The following is a 25,264-nucleotide window of genomic DNA, read 5'->3' as shown; positions in this document are numbered from 1 at the left end:
ACTTCAAGGGTTCAGAGTAGTCAGTGTCATCATCTGGCCTTTGGAAAACAAAAAGTGGTTTCTTCTTCAAGTATATCTTGTGCATCCTGAAATCTGTGGAACTTCATCTTTCCTTTTTCCTCGTGGCAGAAGTGGGATGAGTGGTGTCAAGCCAAATATTAGAAAACAAAGTAAGGCGACTTTCATGGGCCTAATGCATAGACACAAATTATTATTACTGATTAATCCATGGTGTGTAACGTAGCACCATGCTTGACTGTTCCCAAAAACTGCAACTGAAAAGCATCTGCTTTGTTTAATATGTGACTTGGAACAGCCTCAGTTTACCCTGAAATGTGTCTGCTTGGTGCCAAAACATTTGCTTTGTTGGATACTTAATTGCTGTGTAGTGAGTTGTGTGCCTTGTTTTTCAGAACCTTGCTGCTGAAAAAACCTATAATAACCTAGATATCACGGTGACACAAGCCCTACAGCACCGCTCTCAGTATTTTGAAGGTGTTGTAAAGTGCAGTATGCTGGAAACACTGGAGACCATTGTTGATAGGATAGTGAAGGCTGAGGTGAGTTTGCCCCTTTTTTGTTTCCCTTTGTTGTAAAAGCTGTATGACCAAACTAATAAATAGGACACGTTTATACTTCTGAAGTTATTTTGGTTACTCAAAGAAGATGCACATTTCATTCATGTTTACATATGTAGGGATCAATTTGATTTCTAGATTTACAGATGCTTGAAAGGATACAAACACTGTGAAACAAAGCCAGTGAATAAAGTCTTACCAAGAACTCATTTGCCTGTTGCTCTCGTAAATGACTGCAGTGCTTTTTCCCCATTCTTTCTGTGTGGTTTAACCTCTGACTTTAGTACTGGGAACCTTCTTACACATGGATGTGGGTGACTTCAGTTTTGCAGCACTTTTTTCACCTTCAGGGCCATAACTGTACGTACGTTTAATGGGAGTACAGTTTCCATGTTGTGAATGACCCCTCAGGACTTCTGCTAGGTGGTTCTGCCAGGCAGCTTCCTGCATCAGATCAAGCTTCTTCCTGACACTGAGTAATTTCAGCATTGCTGATGCTCAGATTCCAAATGTAGCTAATCTTGTTAGTGTCTTCAGAAGCTTGAGACGTTTGGGTTTTCAAAACAACTCCTACCCTTCAGTTCAGTCTAAACATAGCAAGACTGTAAAAATGAGTCAGTCAGAGCCACAGTGAGGCAGTAATTGATGCTATTTTTAGCCACCAGACAAACGCTTGATCTTACTGGATGTGAATTGACTACATTGTCCATTTTTCTTGAATTCATTAACACTGAGAGAATATGTGCGTATGCACACATTGAAAACATCACCAACATAGTTTTGTCAGAAAGAGAATGCAAAACTTTCTCCCACTTTCCTACTCTTTTTGGTTTCCTCAGTGTCAGCTGAGCGTGACTCTGCAAATATATTAGAGATCCTCTTTTTCTTCCCTTCATCTGACTGGCAACAAAGTGGTTGACCTCTACAATAAATCCTCATCTGTATGAAGTCAAGACAGTGCAGCTTTCTTGCTGTAGCCTCTGTGGAAAGATGAGAAATTCTTTTCACTTTCTCCACCATTGCGTTTGGTTATTTGGACTGTAAGTCCAAATTCAGTCAGATAAGAAGCAAAGCAGTACTGAGCTCTCAACTTTGGACAGCCATCCTTCCAAGGATGACCTCTTTATGAGGTGGCTCAGCTATGACCCTTCAGTTGCACAGCTCTGTGCCCACTTGAGCTGGGTTCAGTGCTGAGATGAGGGCTCTATCCCATTCTGCAGTATTTATGAGATGTAGGTCTTGGCTTACCTGCTGTTTTAAGCCTGATTTTATTGTCACGCTGCTGTGCCTTTTAGGACAAGCAGTGGCTTTCATTTATGAAGGATAAGCATGTTTGTATTGCTGTGTGAGAATGGTATTGCTGATATTTTCAAATGTTCTTTTTTTCTACTTGTCTGCTTACTGCATTCATTGGGCATTTCTTTCCTTTGGCTCTTACTTCACATCAGGAAAATCTCTCTCAAAATGTTTTCCCTGCTTGCAGGTTCATCGTTTGGTGGTAGTGAATGAAGCAGATAGCATTGTGGGTATCATCTCCCTTTCTGACATTCTGCAGGCTTTGGTACTCACACCAGCAGGTAGGGATGTTGCATTCTGATGTTTGCCATAAGTCACTCCATAGTGCGTACAGCTTGCTGCTCTGGGCTGGCATGGTACTAACAGTACATTTCTGATTCTCAAGATTTGTAAGCTTGATTATACTTTTCAAATACATGTTTTGCTTCTCTGCAGGTAAAAGCCAACCAAATGCTTAACTGTCAGTATTTTGTTCAATGTGTATAGATAGTGCAGTGGGGTGTCTTCCTGAATTTCTGTGTTCTAGCAAACTGTTGCTAGTGTGGACACGCTTCTGGCTTTGTGAGAAAAACAGAAAATGCCTTAAGATTACAGTTTAGCCTTCAAAATAGCAGGTTAAGGAGACAGAGCTGAACATATCCTTCAGGGCAGTTACAAGGGGAGTTCCTGCTCTAGCAGGAAAGTTCTCTAGGACATGCGCTTCTGGTGCTTAGCGTGTAGCAGCACTCCCTCTCGTGAGATCCATCTGTGAGCTGCTTTATCTCATTGACTTAATGGGAAACTCTGCCAGCAAAAATGCTGTGGAGTTCACCAGGCTGCCACAGAAGAGCCCAGCCCTAAGGAACAGGACGTAGCACAACACAGGGGCAGGGCTGTGCTGCCAGCAGAGGTGGGATAGCAGAGTAAGGATGTCTGCGATGTAGGTCTAGTTTGTGGAGTTCAGAGTGTGATTCACCTCTTAAAGTGGGTGTGTGAGGATAACCATGCCCTGTTAAGAACCCATTTCCCTATATTGACCATAAAGGACAATGATTGATTGGCAGGAATTGAGACCACTGCACAGGAGGGGGGGGAAATCGGTTATGAGGTGAAAATTGGTTTAATTTGATGGATTTTTCAGTGTTTGTGATGACACATTACAAACATTGAATTACTCTGGGTTGTTGGCAGGAGCTTCCGGCTCTCTGGAGCTGGATGTCATTGCCCAGCATGGAGGCAGTGCTTGGAGAGGAGGCCAGCACTCCATGGTTCTGCTGAACAGCTCTTTCTGATTCTTAATGTATCCAGGGTCTGCCTCTGAGCTAGAAAAATCAGTCAATGCAGTGTAGTCAAACTGAATTCCTACCTTGTTCTTTTTTTCCTCAATTACATCCTCACTTTTGAAGAGCACTGTGGTGATTAAACCTGGCCCCTGAGCAGGTGGGCAGGCTTGCAGCGTGACTTTCTGGGGGAGCAGTACTTCAAAGGAGGTAGTGTCAGGAACTTCCCAGCAGAGTGAACTGGAGAATTACCCTGCCAATGAAGTTAGAAGCGGTAATGGGCTCCAGGCCTTCCTCAGCCTGTGGTAGAGTTTAGCAGTCCCGTTGGGCGGTGCTGTTCTGAGGCAGGTGCCCTATGCATAAGGAAATCACACGTGCTTTCCTCTTCTGTTAACAGGTGCCAAACAAAAGGAGAACGAAAGTGAATGACTGCTGTGAATGTATAAACGTTTGTAGGAGAACTTGAACAAAGTTTCTGGGTCAAGTTTGTCTCAAGAACAGTGACTGCAATAGAACAGAGCGGGATGGGTGCGAATGTGCTTTGGGACTTAGTGATGGGTGATGAGTCTATTCCCCCCCAGTGATGTCGCAAAAAACAAAGCAGCATGACAAAAGCTTATGTTACAATGTAGGCTTGTATTTCAAACTGTCTTCAGAACATTTGCTGGAAGACTTCACACGATGTCCTTCATTAAAATGCACTGTACTCTGAAAACTTTTTCATTTTGTATTTGACAGAAGTCACTGGTCAGCAATGGATATATGTGACATAAGGCAAGTGTATGGCATATTCATATCATAGTGCCTTATGTCAAAATACAGCAATATGTCATCACTGTTGCCCATCACTGTCAAAGGAAGTATCGTGTTAAATGAGACACTGTATTTGAATGTGAAAGTCTTTAAACCAAATCAGCTTCAGTTCTCATCAGACTTGTCATAAAAGCTGTAATTTGAATATCAGTAGACTTCTTTAAAACTTCAATGACAGTTTTGTGTTCAATGTTGCATTCTGAACCGAGATGTAAAACGAGACTGATTTTAAAAACAGCTTTATTTATTTTTACTTTCATGACAATTTTTTACACATCTTTGGTGGATAGCTAAAATTTCACCATATCCATTAATAAACTGTTGATTGTTATACAAACAAGCAGCAGATGTTCTCATTATTTAAAGCTGGAGTTGTAGGCCTGTTGGTCAGTGGAGATGAAGGTTCCAGAAGTGCTCTGTACTGCAGCACCATGCAGGAAATGATGACCAGAGAACAAGGCTTCCCCTGTGCTCCAGTGTAAAGTGATGCCTGCACAACTGGACTGGAACTGTGTATTGTATAGATCTGTACAGAAGCTGAGGAGTGAGGAAGGCCATGGGGTTTTGCTAATGTGATGAATGTACTGTAATGTTTGATGCAGAGATTTTTATAACTGTAGATGGAAGAAATTAAACCCTCCAACATCCGTTTGGTGTTAGCTGTTCTTGCCAAGTTGTTCTGAGCAATGAAAAGCCCTTTCTTCAGAACTCACTTCCTGCAAGAAATTTTGGAACAAGACGTGTGAAAGTTTTTTTCCCACTGTTGTTCTTCACATACAGAAATGTTCCTGTACACAGTGACAAACTTATTCTCTTATGCTCACTCACTGAATAACGACCTGTCAGCTGTGCTCCCCGTGCTTCTGGGAGGCACAGAACTGAGAAAGCCACCTGGTGGTGCCAGCTGCACGCTGCCAGCACAGACAATCAGCCGAGCTCTTCTTATCTCTGCTGGGAAGAGGAGTGACAGAAACCAGGAACAGCAGCTCTTGTGCTTCCTGAGCTGTGTGGAAAGGGATCGTCGGCAGGGTGGAATTTCACGTGGTCAGCACTACTTGTAAATGCCATCTACACTGCACAGGTGTGACTTGAAAGCCCACATGCTGTTCCAGCACCAGAATTACATCCTTCCCTCAGAGGTATGGGACAGAGCATCTGAAATGCACCACTCCATCTCCCTCTGCCTAGCGTGAGTCTGCAGGAACAATGTTTTCAGCCTGAAACGAAGGGTTGAGCCACTGATAGATACTTTTCTTCCTGTATTATATTTAGCACAAAGTCTTTTGGCTCTATTCCAGCCAGACAGCTTTGTGCCTGTCTGCATAAATTAGCATGCAGGAAGTCAGAATGAATTTGCAGTTTTCAAAGAACCATGCACAGAGTCCCTGTTTTAATGTTATCACAAGTGCTGTGCATGTGCTGTGGACACCGAGCTAGCAAAACCATGGAAAGCTGTCTCCTCAAGTGGTGCAAAACTGTATTCAGAGGGTTTCTACTCCGCTTTCCAAAATTCAGTTCTGAGTATTAAGCGTGAAAAAAGTGTCATCAAAAGGGCACTTTCCCCTACCACACTCCTTGTCCTGGCACAAGTACCTGTGCTGATGCATTACACAAGAAAGTGTCTTCCTAGCACTATGTTTGCCATTGTGTTTTTAATTAAGCTTAGCCCCTCAGTATTTTTCACTTTCTGGAGGTGCTGCGAGCTCATTACTTAGGAAAACTGTCCTTTGCTGATACTGATCGTTTGCCTGATGTAAACTCTGCATGTTGTTTTCCTTCTGGACTCCTTTCAGTTAAAAGCTCTGGGACCTCACAGATGGTATTTGCTGTTTGCTAGCAACTGAACTGCAACTGTTGAGTCTGAGGCCTATCCATCTCTGATCCTCCGGAATACTGCTCTGCTGGAAGCGTTTGGGTAATGCTGAAAGAACCAGCATTGCTTTCCAAGGCTCGAGCTCTTGTCCTCCCAGCAGGAAAAGAATCTGACTGAAGCAGTTCCAAAACTGCTTTGAGAACACGCTCTGCCATCTTCCAGTGGAGCACAGGGTAAGCTGGACTCATTCTGTTTCGGTCCAAGCAGAGGTGAAACCACGCGTGCCTAATCCTGAACAGCACACTCTCCATACCCAGCTCTCCAGCCAGATTGCCTCTAAAACCTTCACACCTTCTGTGCTCCCACGTTAAGGGGTAATCTCCAGGAGAAAATGCCATTCTGAATAGTTTTGTAGCACCCCTGCATCCACATCACACGCATTATGCTAAAAATAAAGATGTGCAGATGCTGCTGTTTTTTCTTAACTTCAGGTCTACGTTTAAAAGCAGTTTTGAGCATCACTTTATTGGTTCTCATTTGTTTTATGATGATTGCATTGATTCCCACTGTGGGTGGCAGGTACACATACATCAAGCTGATCCGTAGGGCATCCCTGCCAGCTGCACACCAAGCAGTGAACGGCAGAAGCCCATGACATCAACAGTCCCAGTGACCAGAGCTGCAGGTATCAATCAGTGGAGAATTACTTCCTTCTCCTTCCATCGTTTCTAACCAAATATTGGAGAACATGATCTTTGTCAAAATCCACAAGGGGCCAGGAACAATGCAGGATGGAATTAAGTGTAGTTTCTAACCTCTGTAGGCAGCAAAGTGGATGCTGTACACATAGGAGCACACACAGTGCTAACATCGGGTGCAATTCAAATACCTCCTCAGGAAGGTGCTGATTCACCAGAGGATTGAGCAGGTAATTAAACTGGTAATTGCTGTTATAGGAACTGAATGTACAAGTCAGATGTGTTTTGCATTTGGAACCCGAGAAGCACTGTGTTCATGGGTTTGTATGTGCTGGGTTGCCATAAAAATACTTAACTGCTGGGTTATGTTTCCTAGAGGAAATTCAGTGCAGCTTTTCCTCCATCACAGCAAAGCACACACAGGCAACAAAAGACAACACGCTTTCCTGTTTCTCAGCCTCAACATCTGCTCTTGATCTCACTGCATATACATACTCTATTTGTGCTGGCACTTTTTTTTTTGGAACCTAGACCATACCTGATGTGTTGTGTTCATTGACCATGTCTGTCAGTAACTCATTTACAATAAAGTGAATATAACTTACCAACTGTTGGTTGTACTGGTTATACAAGGAGTACATTTGATTTGAAGGAGCATCTGGTGAACAGAGGTGTGAAACCAGCTTGGAACACCCTGAGCACGGGTGCCTGGTGTAAGTCACTCCTTCTGGTGTTCTTTGAACTCATTTGTAGCTCACAGGACAACCTACAAGCACTCCAGGAATGAAGACACTGGAGTAGTGCTAGGGAAGGGCAAAGGGAAAGCCCTACTGCTAATGCTTCTGCTCCAGCATGCTGCAGGGAAGCCAAACCGGAGCATTGCAGGAAGTATTTCAGCTTATCCCAAGTAGGAGAAATGCAACTATACCTTCTCAGATCCAGATCTTCTCTGCTTAAGCTTCTGCTTGAGCAACAACATCCCAGATTGCTGTCCTAGTGCATGAAGAAAGGACAGAACTGGTCTGAGAGTTCCTCATGTGCCCATTTCAGGCACCCCAGACAAGACAGTGAAATGCTTGCACTTCCCTGATGGCATAAGGAGTAGTCACTTCCTTCCAAAGAACCAGAAGAAAAGAAAGGTAGTTTTCCCTAATTTCAAAACACACTAAGAACGAGGAGCTGTGGGTTCAGGCCCCAGCTGCTGAGCAGGCATGGTAACTGTCCTAGGTCAGAACACCTCCACTGCAGTTAGAAGCAATAAGTAAACCAGCTGGTTGGGAGCAGAGGCAGTAAGCTCTATTTATAGAGAATGAACAAGTGGAAGTTAACAGGAATGAGACAAATGGACAAAGGTCCAAACGGATAAGAGATAAGAGAAAAAAATAACAGGAAAGGCCTCATCAACAGAAGTAGGGTGCCAAGGAAGAAACAAAATCAATCAGAAACGAAGTAAAAATTGGTACTTGTCAGAATACCTGAATGCTGCAGACAAGCAGTGTGAAAGGACAAGGAAGTTGAAAGCACACGTTTCCTGTCCCATTCACGTTGCTGTAACTCCTACCTCAATCCTTCCAGTCCTCTGGCTTGGTAGATGACCCAGCACTGGGCAATGCCACGGGGCTGGGAGAGAGATGCAAAGATGACAGGCCATCTTTGTCATCACAGGGACAACGCGGCCTGGTGGCTGTGTCAGCACTGTGCAGCCCCACCTGCAGCAGAGGCCTGCGCCCCGTGACACTGGAGGCCCCTTCCAACCCAAGCCGCTCTACCAAACGCCCTCAACATGAGACCTCAACCGGAAGAGCTTCAGATTGAACGTTCAGACAAACCTCTTCATGGGGAGGGAATCGAAGCACCGGAACGCGCCCCATCCCTGGGGATATTTTGGCGCCTCAGCGACCAACGGACGACACAGCGCGCACCGCTCGTAGCCGCGCTCTAAAAGAGAGCCACTACGCACGCGCGGCTTTCAAGCCCCCGTCCAGCCAATCCCCTCCCGCGCCGCACCTCAGCCCCGCCCCCTCCCTTTGGACGCCGCTTTCAGCCAATCCCCGCCTCCTAACCGCACGGTGCGGCCCAATCAGCGTCCGGCGCGGCGGAGGGGCGGAGCGTAGGGAGGCAGGCATGACGCAGCGAGTTTTTCCTCGCGGCGCTTGGCGCCGGCTCTCGGCGCGGTGGCGGCGAGGTCGCCGCTCCGGCCTGTGACGCGTGACGCACAGGTACGTGAGGGGCCGGCGAGCCCGGCGGTCACGTGGGGCGGGCGCTGCCGCCGCTGTTGCCGCCGCCGCCAGGCGCCGCGGGTCCCGCGCGCTCGGCCCGCCGTCACCACCGCCCTTCCCCCGCGCCGCATGAGGCTGACGGCGCTCCCACAGCCGCCCGCCGCAGCCTCCTCATCCGCCGCCGCCGCCGCCCTTGATGTGGTTCGGGGCCGGGCGGGGGACAAGATGCCGCCGTCCAAGTCCCGCAAGATCGCGATCCTGGGCTACCGGAGCGTAGGTGAGCGCGGGGCACCGAGGGGAGCGGGCGGCGGCGGTGGCGGCGGCAGGTGCAGGGCCGGGCCGGGCCCCGCGCAGGCGGCCGCGAGGCGCCATGGCGGCGCCGCAGAGCAATGCGGGGCCGGGGCCGCTCCGCCGTGCGACTCTGCCCTTAATTGGGCAGGGGACGGCCCGGGCCCGGTGGGGGGGATCCGGGAGCGGGGGTGGGGAGCCGGCACGGCGCTGCTCGGGGCCCTGGGGGGGATCCAGTGAAGCTCCGCTCGGGTTCCTGCCCCTTTCATGTTTCTGTAGGCGCCGTGCGATGGGTGAACGGACGGATCTCTGCGGTGCTCGGGAGAACTCCCCGGCGCCGTCCGACGCTGCGTGGCGCGTCCCGGGCCCTCCTCCTCCTCATCCTCCTCTTTCTCCTCCTCCTCCTCTCGCACTGTCCGCGGAAGCGGAGGAGCTGCGCTGCGTCGGCTCTCGGCATCGATCGGACTTGAAAGCGTAGGTCGGCGTTAAGGATAACATGTGGCCGGAGAATAAGATGCTGTAGGGAAATGCTGCCCTGCTGCAGAAGGGTTTTGGCTGGAAGCGAGTGATTTGTCTGCGCAGAGCCCCCTTTTGGTTTTGTTTTGGTTTGGTTTTTTTTCCCCTCCCTCCCTCCAAGATCAAAGAAGGTTGCGGTGTTTCTTAGGTGCTGTGTGCGTTGCTGCAGCGGTGCTGTGTCTGTACGGTGCTGGGAGCAGCCCGCAGGAGGTTGGTGGTTTGTACAGAGTGTCGGACGTGGCACAGTCAGGCTCAGAGTTTGTCTCATTGCATTTTCCTCTTCTCTTCTTAGAGCCCTGACAAGAACGAGCACTGTGCAGTAAGAGTGGGAGTGAGGAGCGCTGGGAATTCAGCACTTAGGTCTTTTTGTCTGTTAGCAAGTCAGGTGGACCTAGGGTAGATAACCCATTGAGGGTGACAGCTCAGATAGCATGTAGGCATTGGTAGTGCTTCAGTGCTGTGACCCAGCGTGCTTTGGGTGCAGGAGCTCAAGTGGAAGGCAGTGTTCTAGAGGAGGTGAGCAGGAAGTTACTGTGTGCCCGTGAGGATGTACTGCTGCACTCTTTCACCTGCAGCTTTCTGAAGCTGGTGTGATTTTGGGCTTTGTTCCATTAGGGGACATTGTAGACACATGGAGGAAGAGAGGAGGAGTAGTTTGCCTTTCATTAACCTTGACAAATCTGTTGCCTTGCTTGTTTTTAGGTACAAATCTTGCACGTTAAAGCCACGGAGTTGCTCCTCTTAAATATGGGAGCATTATATTTCTAGGCAAATACTTCTGTAAATGTACGGGCTGTAGACGTGGGTTGTTGACTGTTCCATCACGTAGGGCTGTCAGAAAAACAAAAAGCATAGACTGTGAGATGAAGGTCAGGCCCTTTGTCCCCCCAAGAATGCCTTGTAAATCTAGGGGAATAATGACAGAGTTTGGCTTCAGATTGCCTTCTAGCTAAGTACCTTGATGGCAGGAATTCCACTTGAACCGTGGGTGAAAAAGAGGCTCCCATCTCTTAGAAAAGAAAACGAGAGATGTTAATTCTGGAGAAGTTGCACCGTTTGAACAGAGCTAGTGTTCATCAGGGTGGGGAATAATTCCAAGATCTGAAGGGCTCCTGAGTGCTTTGGAGCTCCCTTTTATAAATAGGGAACTGCCATTAACCTTAACCTTAGCTTTGACCCTGCAGTCAGGGAGGCTGCAGTTACACTGCGAAACGTTTCCAGTTCTGTTGCTCGAGTGAGTGCTGGCGTGGTCTGGGCTGTGGAATTGGGTGATCTCGTCATTTGCATATGGAGCACGAGATGAGGACGATGAGAAAATGGCGACCTTTCCTCCCGTCTTTCGGTTCTGTGCTGAAATAACCAAGCTGACATGTTTCAGGCCTGAGCTGTTCCCTGCAGCTGATGATTCGACAGCTTTGTGGCTCTGGGCGTGTGTGGTACTGGGCAGGCACGTGCCCGCGAGGCTGTGTGAGGCGCGAGTCTGAGTGTGCAGTGGCTTCGTGCTGAGCCCCTGGTTTTCCCTCGTGTGTAACTGTACTCTTACCCCAGTGATGCCAAACAGAGTGCAGATTGGGAGTGCTGGCTGTTGGTATTGTAAGCTCAGGAGCTTGCTTGTTCCAGTCCACTCCCTCTTATCTTTCAACACCACCATCAGCCTTTCCTGTGTGAAAGCAGCGTGTTCTGTGGGAGCGATCCCAGCAGCCTATGACCTGGGGCAGGGAGATGCAGAGAAGCATTGCCAGGAACTTCAGGACCTGTTTTTTGGTGGGAAAGGCCAATTGTTTGCACGTGGCGTGCTGGTTGTGGCATGAAGCTAGACAGAAATCACACAGGAGCGTTGTCTTTGGGTTTTGCTTGTGGTTAAATGGATCTAAAAAGAAAGTTACATTGCATTATGTAAGCATGCTTGTCTCAGTAAGGTTCTGATACAAGTCAGACAGATCTTACTTTAAGATTTGGTACTTTGCTGATGGGAGGAATTTGTCTCAGTGCTGCTGTCAGTGAAGTGACCAGAGTGGACCAGCTACTTGAGATCTGATTCCAGAAGAAGGCTGTCCTGTGTGTGATGAAGCATATGATTTCATAAAGTTATAAAACAAAGCCTTCACTAAAAGGAATCGTCACGTTGCCCTCATTGTGTCCTGCTCCTAATTCCTTATCTCCATTTATGTTTGGGGTCTGTGGAAATGATCAAGCCAAGACTGAGATACTGATGTCTGGATGGTCTGAGTAACATCCACTCTGAAAGCAGTGCAGAGTTGTCCAGAACGCAGAACTGACGATATCAGTGAGGTTTCCTGGGTCATTGTGTAAAAGAGCTCATTGCTGGAATTCTCTGTTGTACTGCAGTGTGGGTGCCCCATCCTGGAGGGCTCAGGTCCAGGCTGGGTGAGACCTGGGGCAGCCTGAGCTGGTGAGGGCAGCGCAGTGGGAGTTGGGGCTGGGTGGGTTTTGAGGTCCCTTCCAACCCAGACACTCTGTGAGGTAAGGTGAGCAGGGAGGTGCTGCTTGGATCGGGTGCTTTGATTCCTGGCTGCTATCTCAGTGTCACTTGTGTTTTTGCAGGTGATAGACTATTGCTGCTGGCGCTCAGGGAGCTCAGAACTCTATGCATGTGAATAGGTGAGCTGAGAGCGCTCCCTGGTCGGTTTGGAGTCAGGTTCCTGGAGGCTCACCTATGTACCTTTTACCTTTTCTCATTCTGCAGTGACACAGAGCTTTGTGACTTTCCGCTTCCTGTGTTGTGTAGGTGGAGAACAGTCCTTGCTGCACTTCTCAGACAGGAATAGTTGTGGTCTGTGATGGCGGTAGGCAGGTGGGCAGTGAAAGAACTGGAGCTGAGTTAATCACCTGCAGAGTTCTCATTACACAGAATGGCTTCCAGGTGGTGGTATCAGGATAAGAAATAATTCTCTGCCATGCCTGACAGCAAAGGCAGAAAAAGCTGTTACCTCTAATGCGGACTTGTAATTGTTGACAATAATTCCTGGCTCTGAGAACAAGAGTTATTGAGTATTGGGTTTGTATTGTAAAATGGGACTGAAGCATTGCTGTCTCTTGTGGAAGGTGGCCTCTTAGCACAATGCCCTGGGGAGGGATCCCTCAGCTCCTGGGCAGAGGGAAGGGGTGATCTGCTTGGCAGCACACAGCCCTTGCAGCTATCAGGAGAGAAGGAATGATGAAACAGGCGCTGTGGCATGATGCAGTTCAGCTTCCAGAATCAGCAGCGTCTGCCATGCTGGGAATCGTGAGGCTGAGCAGGAAAACAGAGCAGGTCGGGATGCAGCCGGTGGCAGCAATTTGTGCTGAGCCCTGTGCAGCAGCCACAGCACCTTCCTGGTGCTTCCCTCCTTAGGGCTGCGGCAGCATCGCTGTGTGGAGCGGCCTCAGCAGCTCCGTTGCTGTTGCATTCCAGGGCGTGAGATTGCGCTGCTGCTGTGCTCTGCGGTGATCTGATGGCAGTGGCAGTGCAGGGTTATGTGAGGACGCTGCTCCGGCCTTAACTCTTTGCTTCCCTGCTCTGCTCTCCTAATGCTGACACATGGCAGGCTTTGCCGGGCAATTGGAGTGTTTTGCCACTCAGTTACTCAACTGAGACCTACTGTTGGCAGGGGAAACCAAACAAAACGTAGATCCTGTTATTTCTAAGCTGTGAAAAGTTGAAGCACTGCGTTTAGATCCATTACGTTGCCCTAAGCACGGGCTCTGGGGACACAGGCACCTCTGCAGTACGTGCTGCTCGGTGTGACCACGCACCCAGAATGGGGAGAGCAGCATAAAACCTAATGGCTGTGGTCAACCTTCCCACAGCTCCTGAAGGCGGCGTTCAGGAGTGTATTACAGAACCTCTTCGACTTAACTCTGTGCTCAGTCCAAAATCTGTACAGCTCTGTGCAGGATCTTCATCCAGCACTGTGAGTGCTGACGAGTCCCAGTGAACCTGTCCAGCTGTCAGCCCAAATTACTGTAAATCAGAAGCTGCAAGTGTGCCGTGCAGTGTGTAGGAACACGGAGCTGCCCTTGTTGGCTGTAAATCTGTCTGCTTAAGGACTTTTTGTTTTCCAGGGCCTGTAATTGAAGTGGGCAGCAAGTTTGTTGTGAGCGAGCATGCTAGCGTGAGAAACTGAAAGGTCTGTCCTGAGCTGGGGGCAGGGAGGAGGAAGGGTGGCTGCTCACGCTGCACTCTTCTAATCCTGGAAAGGGGGGAATGTGGAGGATGTCCACGCTGTGCATCAGCTGGATGGGACTTCAGGTTCTTAAGCTTACAGGAATGTGGGACGTTTGAAACTGAATTCTCATTTTCAGAATTACGAAGTACAGCGAGTGCTTAATTGTTGTTTGAAGGAAGGATGCTTGTGTTGAATTTGAAACACAGTAAACCAAGGCAGTTTGTAACAGCACTGGAACAGGCTTTCTGGGCAGGCTGGGTTGATGGGCTGAGGCCAATGGGGTGAAGTTCAGTGAGGCTGAGTGCAGTGTCCTGCACTTTGGCCGCAACAACCCCGGGCAGTGCTGCAGGCTTGGGGCAGAGTGGCTGGACGACTGTGTGGAAGAAATGGACCTGGAGGCGATAGTTGATGCTTGAATAAGCACGAGCCAGCAGCGTGCTCAGGTCACCAAGAAGGCCAATGGCATCCTGCCTTGTGTCAGAAATAGTGCAGCTAGCAGGAGCAGAGAAGTGAGCATCCCTCTGTACTCAGCCCTGGTGAGACCACGCCTCAGGCACTGCAGCACTCCTGCAGCATAGGAGTGATTCAGAAGTCCTTCACCTGTTCGGATGCACAGGTTCTTCCTCAGATTACCATGCAGAATTTGGTCTGTGTGCACGCAAGTGTTAGATGCCTCGTGAGGGATGCAGTGTGAGGATGGTGACAAAGGGCAGATAAATGGGTGTAGTGAGCGCCTCGATGCAGGTTGTGGATTATCAAGCATAATGTGCCAGTCAGGATCAGGACAGGACGAGCTCAGAGCAGCTTCTGTGGGCCCTGGGAGAGGTTGTGCAGCAGGGAAAGCTGGGACTTGTGGGAATTCCTACGTGAATTAGAACATGATGAGGAAATCGGTAGTTGTTTAATTTGGATGAAATCCATAAGAATTTGTGGCTAAGGGCCAAAGATTAATCTTTTTAAGGCATAAGACTAGATAAATGATTTCTGAAGGCCTTTTAAGGACCAAAGCACAGTACCGTGTGATGCTCAGAGGCCTTGACCAGAAAAGCTGCTGTGCTTGTATCTTAAGTAGTTGACAACCAAAGAAGTGCTTAATCCTCATCACAGTTTAGATTATGCTTTAAACAGTGAGGTCCTTTTAATCTAACAGCACAGTGTTAATGCATGAGGGGTTAATGTTTCTGTAATGGTTATATCACCTTCCTTAAATGAATTTGGAAGAAAAGGGAACGCATAAGTGGTCTGCAGTGTGTGGGTGCTATCGTGTGCCAGTGCAGAACGAAATCGTGCTATTAATGCTTCCCCTGACAACATTGTCTCCTGAGTTAGTGGGATACATCTGTCTGGCTTCAACAGCTTGTCAGATTGCATTGCCAGAACTTCCTTCAAGATGTCCAACCTCCTGTAAAGGTACTCCTGCTACATTTAAAAGAGCTGGGATGCATAACGTGTAGGAGAGTGCCTGGAAATCTGTCCTGCAAACGGGCAGAGCACTCAGGCACTTGACATGGATGCAGTGGGGAATGTTTTGCTTTAAGGGTTGGTCTACCATTAATAACAAATTCTTTGGTGTTCTGAAGTATGTTTCAGAATTATTGTTCTGAATGAGACCTGGAAGTTCCTTCATGGAAGCTCGCACATTAACAGGCACTGCTGCTTCATTTTCAGCACTGTATGACTTCGAGTGCTTCAGATGGTGCTTTGCCTCACCCACGTGGCTTGGTGTGGTGAATGAATCCCAAAGAGGGGTGTTACATTGCTTTAACATTCTGTGTTTGGAGGAAGGAGTTAGTCGGAACTCCTGATAAATCTGTTGTTGGTTGGTTGGTCACCTGAAATCTAGAGATTTCTAGAGATGTCTGTGAAGCATTTTCCTGTTTCTTCTCCCTCAGCTGCAGATGTGTGGTGGGGCAGTCACAGTGCAGCTGGTGCTCCTGCATGCAGCTCTGGGTTTTGCTTCAGTCAGTGCAGACCGCTTTAAATGAGAGCAACTTAATGCTCCTATAGAAAAGAAAGATGTGGCCTTCTCTCTTAGGATTTCCGGGTGAAAAGGCTGATCTTAAAAAGCCATTATCTCATTTATAATTTATAGACAGTGATGGTACTGTTGGATATACCCCTGTTAAATCTGAAGATGATCATGTGAGCATCCCGCTATGGCGTTCAGCTGCTCACTGGGGCGTGGGCTGTACGAGCTGGAGGGCGGTGAATAGAGGAGAGCACAGGATGAGAAGCGGTGCATGGAGCTGGGTTTTAAGGGCAGCTTGCTGTGGGGGAACTTGGAGCTTCTTTCAGCATGTTAGTGTGGATACCAGCATTGAAGACGAGTTGTTTTCCAAATACACAGGCTGAGGGCACGAGCTGCTTCAGAGGGGCTTTGCTGTACCTACAGGAAATCTCGGCCCTTGACCCGCTGGCCTGCAGCAGTTCAAATTTTACCCCTTTCTGCCAAGTGGATGTCATGTACTTAGCTCCTTAGATGCTGTTTAAAATAGACTTGAATTTACGATTAACTGGATTAACTTAAGATTTAACTGGCTAATAGCTTTGAGAACGTTATTTGTGTAGGGATGCAAGACTGAACATGGCAGACGTGTGTGCTGCTCTGCTCTGAAGGTGGCTCTGATGCTGGGGTGCTGCGGGCTGACCCCTCTGGGGCTGTGCTGGAGCTCATGTGAGGCATTTTGTTTGTGGGGAGGCCATCCGAGCATAACAGGAGTTTAATGTCAGGTTGCAAGTGTCAGCAACAGTTATTTCCCTGGAGGTGTGTTGTATTTTTTTCCACAGGTGGGTAGGGGGCAGTTATTTTTCCTGTTGTTCCTTGCGACATTTGTAGTTCTCTTTTTGAGCTTTTTGCACTAGAATAGTATAAACATTGACAACAGACCTGAAGAAGCTCGTGAGCCAGCAGATGGATCCGTGCTGGTTCAGAAGGTGAGACAGCTGGCTGTCGTGACAGCAAGAAGTGTGTTCTACGTTGCAGAAAATACGAGTTACCTATTCTGTCTTCTCTGCCCTACGGCATCATCAGCTGCATCGTGTCATGTCTGACAGGTCTCTGGCTTATGTTACATCAGTGTGTCCCAAGGCTGGGGACTCTGAAGATCCTTCTGGTGCTCTGCACGGCATTCCTCCTACCTCTGGAGGTATTTTGTCCTGGTGCTTGATGTGCCTGTCATGCCGTGGTATTAACATATAATATTACTTAGACCATTCCTTCCTGTTAACAGATCTTCCTTTGTTTCCAGAGGCTGCTTTGTTATTTTGACCTTGTAGGCAAAGTCCTTTCCATGGGGCAGGGTGTATTGTACAGGTGTGAAGGATAACCTAGAAGGAGGGTGAGTGTGTAAACAGAAATGGCTGCAGTCAGAGCAGCCAGGACGTGCTGCTGGGTTATGATGGAGATGACCATGGGCTGCTCTGCTGGGGGGAGGGAGAGGCAACACAGCCCTCATCTGTAGTCCTGAACACCACCACTTCTGTGCTGAGGTCTTCACGTTGGCAGGACTGGCAGGTGTGTTGCAGCAAAGACAGAAGGGTCCATGATGTTGGTTGATACTTCAGAGCCGTGCAACCTGATTGAGACTGAAACTGCACTGAGTTCATCTGCTCAGTGGAGCTGTAGGCAGCATTGAGATGCAGCAGTGAGGTACAGTGCTCACAGCTTTGGGCTCTGGTCCTGGGGTGCTTAGGATAGACTTGTGTGTAGTGACACAGTGCTGACCTCAGGGCTCTGAGGGTTCTGGTGCCATGGCTTAGAGCTCCACTTCTTTAAGAAGTGCTGAACCCAATAGCTCTGACATACAGAGAGGTAATTGAAGTGGTGCACTGACCTCCAGCTTCAAGGAAGAGCCGACTGGGAGCTGAGAGTTCCTTTGTGTTGAAGCTGCAACTTTGAAGGTGGGAAAAAGGGATGTGCAGAATGCATCCCAGCAACGTGCACACGTTTTATTTCTAGTGACAGAATTTTAAAGCTGATTTAATGGTGAGACAATGACAGGTAGGCTCTTTCAGAGGCGTTTCATGTTATACGTACCCAGTGATCCAAGGAAAGACCAGGTTCATTCAGCCTCCCAATTACCTGCCTGAACTGTGTGTACAGGGGGAGGGCTTGGCTTCTACCCAGCACTGTGAGTTAAACTTTGCCTCATGGGGGAAGAAAAAATATCAGTATGAAGTTGACTCTTTTCCTCTAAGGGTGCCATAAACTGAAATGTTTGGGCTTTATTTGTCACTCAGCTTTTCTGCCAGCAAAGGTAAGAAACAGAGGTAACCAGACTCTGCACTAGAATACCCAAACCATATCTTCTGGTGTGTGTTTCCTGAGGTTCCTGACTTCAGTGGAGGCAAAATGGGCATCCAAGCTATGCAGCAGAACAGCAGAATTCTTCTCTGTATACTTTGCAGTGTGCCAGTAGGATCCTTTTCTGCAAGCATCTGATGGTCCTTTTAAAATCCCATCACAAAATAACAACGAAGTGAATAAAACTGTCTCAAAGCAGATGTATATACTATGTTTAAGTGATAATCCCTCATGATTAAAGGTAATAATAGTAGAATGATGATGTGCCTCAGTAAAACACAGCTTGCTGTATCATCTCCAGAAGTTTATACTAGTCTTCTTCTAGTTCTTCATTGGCCCAGGTGTATCATCCTTATGGCCAGTAGTCATCTCCAGTAGTCATTGGAGTGATTCACTGAACTATGTGGACATGGTCAGCAAAATAGCAACTACACATAATTAGTACCTGGTGGGAGAAGATGTTAATTAATGTAGAAAGCTGCTAATGGTGGAGTCTGGGGTGAGTGATAAGCTAGTGATGAGTTCTGCAGTCCTTCCTGACTTCTGTCCAAGAGCAGTGCTGGTCCTGCTGCTGCCTGGCTGTGCCTCGCTCTGCTCTGGGAAGTCATCCTGTGCTCTCCTGCATCTCATCATGTGTTGGAGTGCAGTAGAAGTGCTGGTGTTCTGAATGGAAAAAAGGATCAAGATCCCCACGCTCACAATTAAATTGAACATCTCTGTGCTTCTCAGAGACTTTCTCATAGTCAGTTGAGTGCAAATGTGAAGGAGATCCTGAAATTACGGTATGTAGTAGTAGGATTTATCTGATCAGATAGAACTGACAGCGTTTTATTCTGAAATGCATTGATCCTTTTTTTGATCAAGCCTTAACTGGTTGCAGTTGTGTGGAGATGAGCTTAGGGAAGTCTGCTGGGTTTGTGGTGTGAATGGATGAGGTGCTGCCAGCTGCTTGGTCTGTCATAATGAAGCCAAGTACGTAAGCAGGCACTTCTGTGAAAAAGATGGATTAAAGAAACCGTCCACATCTGAAATCCCAACGGGACAGGGAAGTGCAACTTCCTAGCACTAGTTGGCTGCTCTTGACCCTAACAACTGTTTACTGATTGCTCGTGCAGCCGATGCCTTGCGTGGAGAAACCCTGCTGGGACAGAAGCGCACTGTGGCCGTCATCGCAGAGATGCTGAGCTGGGGACAGCTGCAGCTTGCACAATGCTCTGCTTGTGGGGCTGCTGCCTGCCTTGCTGGTGGGATGCTTGCATCATCTGTCTCCTGGGGGAAGTTGGTGCTGGGGAGGATTTCAGCTGAGCTTTCCTTCTGTCATATGGAGGAGGATGCGGGGAGGGGAGGGCAGGCCCACGAGAGGTGGGGGCAGCCTTTTGAGTGCCCACATGTGCTCATTTGCTCATGTTCTGGGTGAACTGCCTGCTGCTAGAAAGCTCAGATTTTAGGGGTGGGCCCAACATCCCAGTTCTTGTCCAAGGAATAAGAGGGTGAGTGAAAAACTGTTTGGCAGTTGTTTTGCCTTTACAATTACAACGGCATTTGTAGCTGATGTGCTCTGACAGCACTGGTCAGCGTGTTCGTGGTCTGCTTTGCTTTATTCAGTGAGTGGTCTGGTGCACAAACAAAAATAGGACAGCTTGTTTTCTGAAGTTGCGTGCTGTCAGGAAACTGCTTCATTTCTGTTTTGATAGTAGAAAACACCTTTACCACCCTGGCATCAAATTGTAGATAATGAACCATCTTTGTAGGTAGCCCTTCCCATACTTCTCAGTGACATTGCTTGAGCTAGGAGCCCCCTGGGACTTGTATTCCAGATTAGGTAAGTCCATCACTCCAAGCTCTTCCCTTCTGTTTCTCCAGGGATAGGATGAGTGCACTGTGGAGGGTTTTGCTTTCACCTCATTTGCTGCAAACTAGCCAGCACTTTGAGTTACAGTAACCAGGTGGAGCTGGAGGACTCATCCTCTTGCCCTGCCTCAGTGTTGCCTTTACTTGACTCAATATAGAGTTAGAGGTAATGGTCTTTGGTTGTGCCAGGGAGGGTTCGGGTTAGATAATAGGAAAAAAATCCTTGGAAAGATGGGTTATGCAGTGGCACAGGCTGCCCAGGGAGGTGGTGGGGTCACAGTTCCTGGAGGTGCTCTAGAAACGTGGATATATGGCACTGAGGACGTGGTCGGTGGGATGGGCTGGCTGTTGGGTTAGGTGGTCTTAGTGGTCTTTTCCAACCTTAGGGGTTCTGTGATTTGTTTCTTTGATTCTGTGATTTATTTCTTCATACTAAATGTAAGCTCTGTCATGTTGAACAGAGATCCAAAAGATTAAACCACCACCTTCTTCCGGTAAGACTTAAACAAGTGCTTTTTCATCTGGAAATCACAACTCTGTATCAGTTTGATGGGCTGCTCCCACATTGCTCTCCCTCTCTGCTTTGCTTTGCTCCTACTCAGTGCACTTCTTTTGGTTTCAACGGATGTTTATTTCCCCAAAGCTTGAAGACAGGAAAAGTGCTATTGTGGAGGATAATATGAGGAAAAGCTTAGCAAGCTGGAAAGTATTTGGTGCCCATTCCAAATGAGGGCATATTTGAGTGGGGCTCCTTTTGAGGCATGCACCTGTGAGCTATGGAGCTGTTGCTGCAGGTGTGAGCAGCCTGACATCAGATGTCTGTCCTAGGCTGATGTACACTTAGGGTGTTGGCACAGTGGGGTTGCAGCATCTGTCCATCTGTGTCCTCCCTGCACAGCAGCTCAGAGATGTAGCCAGCCCGACTGTAAGAGCACAGTCGTGTGCATTTCTTTGTCCCGTGCCTGGCAGACTGTGTTTTTATGTTGTAATTCTCTGAAAATGTTGCCTGATCTTTCTGGGGAAAAAGGAGATAGGAGCTCAGCGGTGACCTTAATTCTCCTCTCTGTCTGTAGTTCAAAGGCTTGGAATAAAACCTGTGGGACAAAGTTCAAGCCAAGCTGTTGTTGACATTGGCCCATATGCTCCTTGGGCAGGGGCTGAGGCATGGCACCGACACTGAGCTGGATGTCACATTTCTGCTGCCCACTTAGGGAGCCCTGGCTTAGCAGGATTCTGTTGCTGTGCTTACCCATGCGTTCCTGACTGACCCCAAGTCTGGAGAGCTCAATCCCCTATGACTTCTCGGGGAATGCAGGCATCCTTCTGGGAGCATGCATGGATGATGTTATGGGGAGGCTCGGTACAAAGCATGGGGGATGCAGGAGGAGAGTGGTGGAATACTGCTTTAGTCCTGTCTGTTTGTTTGTTTGCTTCCTTCTTTTTCACTGCTAGGAGGAAAGCAGTAATTAATACAGCTGGATGTTAAATGCAGCACTGTCTGTTGGCTCTGACTCCTTCCTAGGGCTCCATTTCCAAACTTAGCACAGGCAGCAGCAGATTACAGCTTTCAGTTTGGGATCCCTCTTAGGGGGAGAAGTGTTGGGCAGTCATCTCTGCTTTTCTGCTCTTCTGGATATCTCAGGTATCTAGGAACTTGATTTTAAATAAAGCAGCTTTCACACTGTCACGTGCAGGTTTTTGAATGAACTTTTTCCACAGCAAAGTATAAACATAGCACTGTCAAAGCACTGCCACAGCTGTATCAGAAGCAATTAAATGTTTGAAAACAGTTTCACTGTGAACCAGTTTGCCCCTAATATCTGTTTTTTATGATGTCACTGAAGTACTCCACTGAGTAGGGTGGTCATGATTCTGAATTCTAACTTGAGGTCATAACTTTGTTTATTTCTTGCTGATGGGAATGTAAAGGAGTACAGAGCGTGTACACATCCAAAAGCAGCTAACACACTTCATAAGGGTATATTTATCCAGTAAACATCACGTAATAGGATCTAGTAGATTCCCAAATGTGGGAGATGTGCTGTAATGGAAATAGTGTTAAGCCTATGGTAATGCTTTGAGGAGTCTTTCTTTCCAGAGCTTTAAAGTTGCTTCTTACAGGCAATGCATAGGACAGACTTTCATTTACCATCCCATAAAATCTTTTGAGGCTGATCTTGTTCTGTCCAGGGGCCTAGTTTTCTGTGCAGTGACTGAAAGTGATTTCTAGTTCTTGCTTCTGGATGGACAAACCTTTCAAGCAGAGCAGCTCGCTGAATTTAGTTCTGTGAGGGTTGGACTCTGAAGCTTGTAGATTAGTTTGTAACTGGAGGAGGCATTGAAGTAACACTATAGGATCTGCATTAGAGCCAAATCAGCAGAAGCAGAACACACTGAGTAGCTTCTGCACTGTTTCTGGTAAAAGTTTAGGGGATCCTGTTGCTAGATTTTGGGATGTAAATCTGAAATAGGTCACCTGTCTGCAGTTTACTTGTACCACACAGTGCTCGTGTCGGCTCACCTCAAAGCAGTGTCTGCTCCCAGCTGCAAGGGGTGGCAGCCTGAAGACTCGTTCCAATACCAACTGTCTTTTCCTTGCTTTGCAGGAAAATCTTCACTGACGATTCAGTTTGTGGAAGGACAGTTTGTTGATTCCTATGATCCAACCATAGAGAACAGTAAGTACATAATTGATAAGTTGCTCTTCTAACTGTATCAGAAGTCACTGTATTATTATATAGGCACTTACATAGTAACAGTACAGCTTGTTACTTTAACAGTTAAATGCGTTGGATGTTGAGCCCCTGTCTGGAAGTTGGAATAAAGCAATCAGCAGAATGAGGTTTGTGATTTATGTCATAATAATTAGCAGTCAGTGGCCACCAGCACATTTTACTTAGGATTGTTTTACTGGATGGAACTAAATCTCAGATGCTATTTTTTGAAGCATCTCTTGCTTTGCTTTAGCAGATGGAGCTGGTAAATGTGCCCTTAGGCTATCAGATCATTTAGGTCAATGTATGAGTGTCCTAACACCATCATGATGTCTTATTTTCTTAGAATTATAGGCAGAGCTTGTCTTGAGGTGCACCAAACAAGTTATCGTACATTAGGTTTCATTATTTTAAGTCTGAAGATCACTTGGGTCAGGTAACTTTTCATTGTCTATACTACACAAGGGCAAAGTACTTAAAAAAATCTTGTAGATTTTTGAAGGTATATGGGAGTGACTTGAGAGACAAGGAGTCAGAAGTTGTCTCCAAAGAGGCTCTCCAAAGTGCCTGCATGTCTTGGTTTAGGATTTTGGCACGTTAGCACATGACTGGCTTGTTTTGCCCTTCACAATCTGTTGTCCACAGAAACATGTTGGCTGTAACACTGCTGCTCTCCAGCTGTGCATCTATCACTGGTAGCATTTCACTGCATGAAAATATGCTCATTTTAAAATGCCTCAATCTGGATTTACTTTCTACCTGGATCTGGTTAGAGTCTGTTTTCCACCAAGCTTCGTTATATACACGTGGATAATTCATCTGCAAGTGAATTCTGCATGTACTTGGCTCTTAGTTGGCAATCCTCATTTATATTAAGTGTGTTGTGGCTGTGCTAACTCTGTTGTGCAGGGGGCATCCTGAAAATGTCTTCGTTTAGTGTGACTCCTTTGTACAGAAAGCAAACAGCATTGTTTTTTTCTGGAAGCCTTGTGATCTGCTGCATGGCTGGGGGAGCTTGCTTTCTCAAAGGTCGAGAATGGAAGGGCCCTTCTTGTATCAGAATGTGTTGCTGAGGGCTTTGGTGACATCTAAAAAGATGTGCCCTGGGGGACCATAGCAGGAAGCCTACCCTAGGATAGAACTATTCGTTCAAGTTCTTCACCTCTTTTATGTGCTTTTTATGAATACAGATTCTTGATGTGTCAAGTCTTTCTATGTCTCCAGCTATATGCTCTCGAGCCTGTGCAGGGTTGTAAGGCACGGTCAGTGTAACCAGCTTCTAGTGCTTTACTCACTTGTGATTTTGGATCTGGTTAACAATGCCAGAAGAGGTTCAAGAATGCAGGTTCCTGTAGGAGGGACAGTGCTGAGGAGTGTTGTGTTTTTGCAGTGGTTTAAAGCAGCTGTCACACGTTCTAACTTTCACATAGCAGTTGGGCCTGCTCTAGTGGTACAGCACTAGGCTGAAAGATGGCCTGGCCTGGCTAAGTCCTGTTTTATCTCCAGAAAATTGTAACTGACAATTAGCAAAGTATTCTCAGCACTGATGAATGGCTAGAAGACTGCAGTACTGTCTTCAAATAATGTAACTTGTTTGAAAAATTGAGTTTGAAATTAAATTGCATAGAAAGAAAGCTATAGCTAAGGAACAGGAGTAAAATATAAGCCTTGAACTAAAAGAATACAACTGACTATTCTAGTAGCTTCATTTTCCAGTGGAAAAAACCTCTACCTTCTTTGGAAGTGGCACAGGGCAAATGAGCTGCATCAGGTTTCACTTAATGTACAGAAAAATCAGCACTTCAGTGCTGCATTTTGCTTTGCTTCTATTACATTAGAACCAGAAAAGTTAGTTTATCTAAGCTAATAAGCATGTTGAATTCAGTTGCTTCCAGTAAACTTGTGCATCAGGAAGGGTAACTTGTGGCACTTTGTGGCAGCAGTGGTGGTGAGTTAATTGCTTAACAAAATAGAATTTCCTCTTCCTAATGTTCCAGCAAGAGTGACACTGTGATGGGTGGCTGCCCGTGGGGCAGCTGGGTGGAGAAACCAGTGGAACAATCACTTGGGAAGTGGTGGCAGGAGAAGCAAAGCCACTGCAGGGCAGCGGTGCGTGGAAGGAGCCTGCGTGGATGCTGAGCTGGATGGAGGCAGATTAGCTCAGCCCTTCGTGGAAAAAAACAGAGGAATGTTGAACTTCTAAACTGGGATGAAGCCATGAATCTTAATTTTGGACTCTTAAGTCAGAAGGAGTAGACAGTAAGGATGTGCACACAGCTCCAGGCTTTTTTTTATACAGTTGTCGTTGGAAGGGTATTAGAAAGGGGGAGGGGGCTGGTAGTGGTTGTGGAGGCAATGCATGCAGATTCAGATGGTTGGCTAAAGGCATCCTTGAGGCTCAGCTTCTCCCACGTTTGTGAAGTCAGCTGTCCTGCAGGGTTGCTGCTGAGCTGTCTTCTGCAGGGCTGGGCGTGGGGCTTTAGCTCTGCTGTGTTACACACCTGCTGCACGAGCTGTCCTGGTGATGGGCATTGGTTTGGACTGATGATCATTGGAAGGGGATGTGGAAGGTGGTAACACCCTTACAAGGCGGTTATATTTACTGTTCAGTATCTCTGGGAGATGTTTTTCACTGCTCCCCTATCTCTGTGCAGTAGTACTCTATTGATTTGAAGGTCTATGTTTGTGTGCCTGGTTCTGATTCCTTACCACAGTGACTTGTTTTCACAACAGCTGCCCCTTGAGCA

General features: G+C 47.3%; 2 protein-coding genes across 3 annotated transcripts in view; both read left to right on the top strand.

Moving 5' to 3' along the window:
- The window catches only part of PRKAG2 (protein kinase AMP-activated non-catalytic subunit gamma 2), a 188,857-nt gene extending 184,571 nt beyond the window's left edge, over positions 1–4,286 (top strand). For both annotated transcript variants that reach the window (XM_065744936.1, XM_065744937.1), the window contains 3 exons: positions 414–560; positions 2,062–2,155; positions 3,531–4,286. In XM_065744936.1, coding sequence (XP_065601008.1) covers positions 414–560; positions 2,062–2,155; positions 3,531–3,562 — 273 coding nt within the window. In that variant the 3' untranslated portion in view covers positions 3,563–4,286. The remainder of the gene's footprint in view (positions 1–413; positions 561–2,061; positions 2,156–3,530) is intronic.
- A 4,407-nt stretch (positions 4,287–8,693) lies between these two features.
- Positions 8,694–25,264, top strand: part of RHEB (Ras homolog, mTORC1 binding) — a 31,475-nt gene continuing 14,904 nt past the window's right edge. The window contains exons 1-2 of the mRNA XM_065744944.1: positions 8,694–8,953; positions 22,410–22,481. Coding sequence (XP_065601016.1) covers positions 8,806–8,953; positions 22,410–22,481 — 220 coding nt within the window. The 5' untranslated portion in view covers positions 8,694–8,805. The remainder of the gene's footprint in view (positions 8,954–22,409; positions 22,482–25,264) is intronic.

This window comes from Cyrtonyx montezumae, unplaced genomic scaffold (genome assembly GCF_038088225.1).
Source record: "Cyrtonyx montezumae isolate F1298 unplaced genomic scaffold, pur_monq_1.0 scaffold_32, whole genome shotgun sequence".
NCBI lineage: Eukaryota > Metazoa > Chordata > Aves > Galliformes > Odontophoridae > Cyrtonyx > Cyrtonyx montezumae.
Note: the sequence above shows the minus strand (reverse complement) of the source record. Positions and strands in the feature narration are given on the sequence as shown.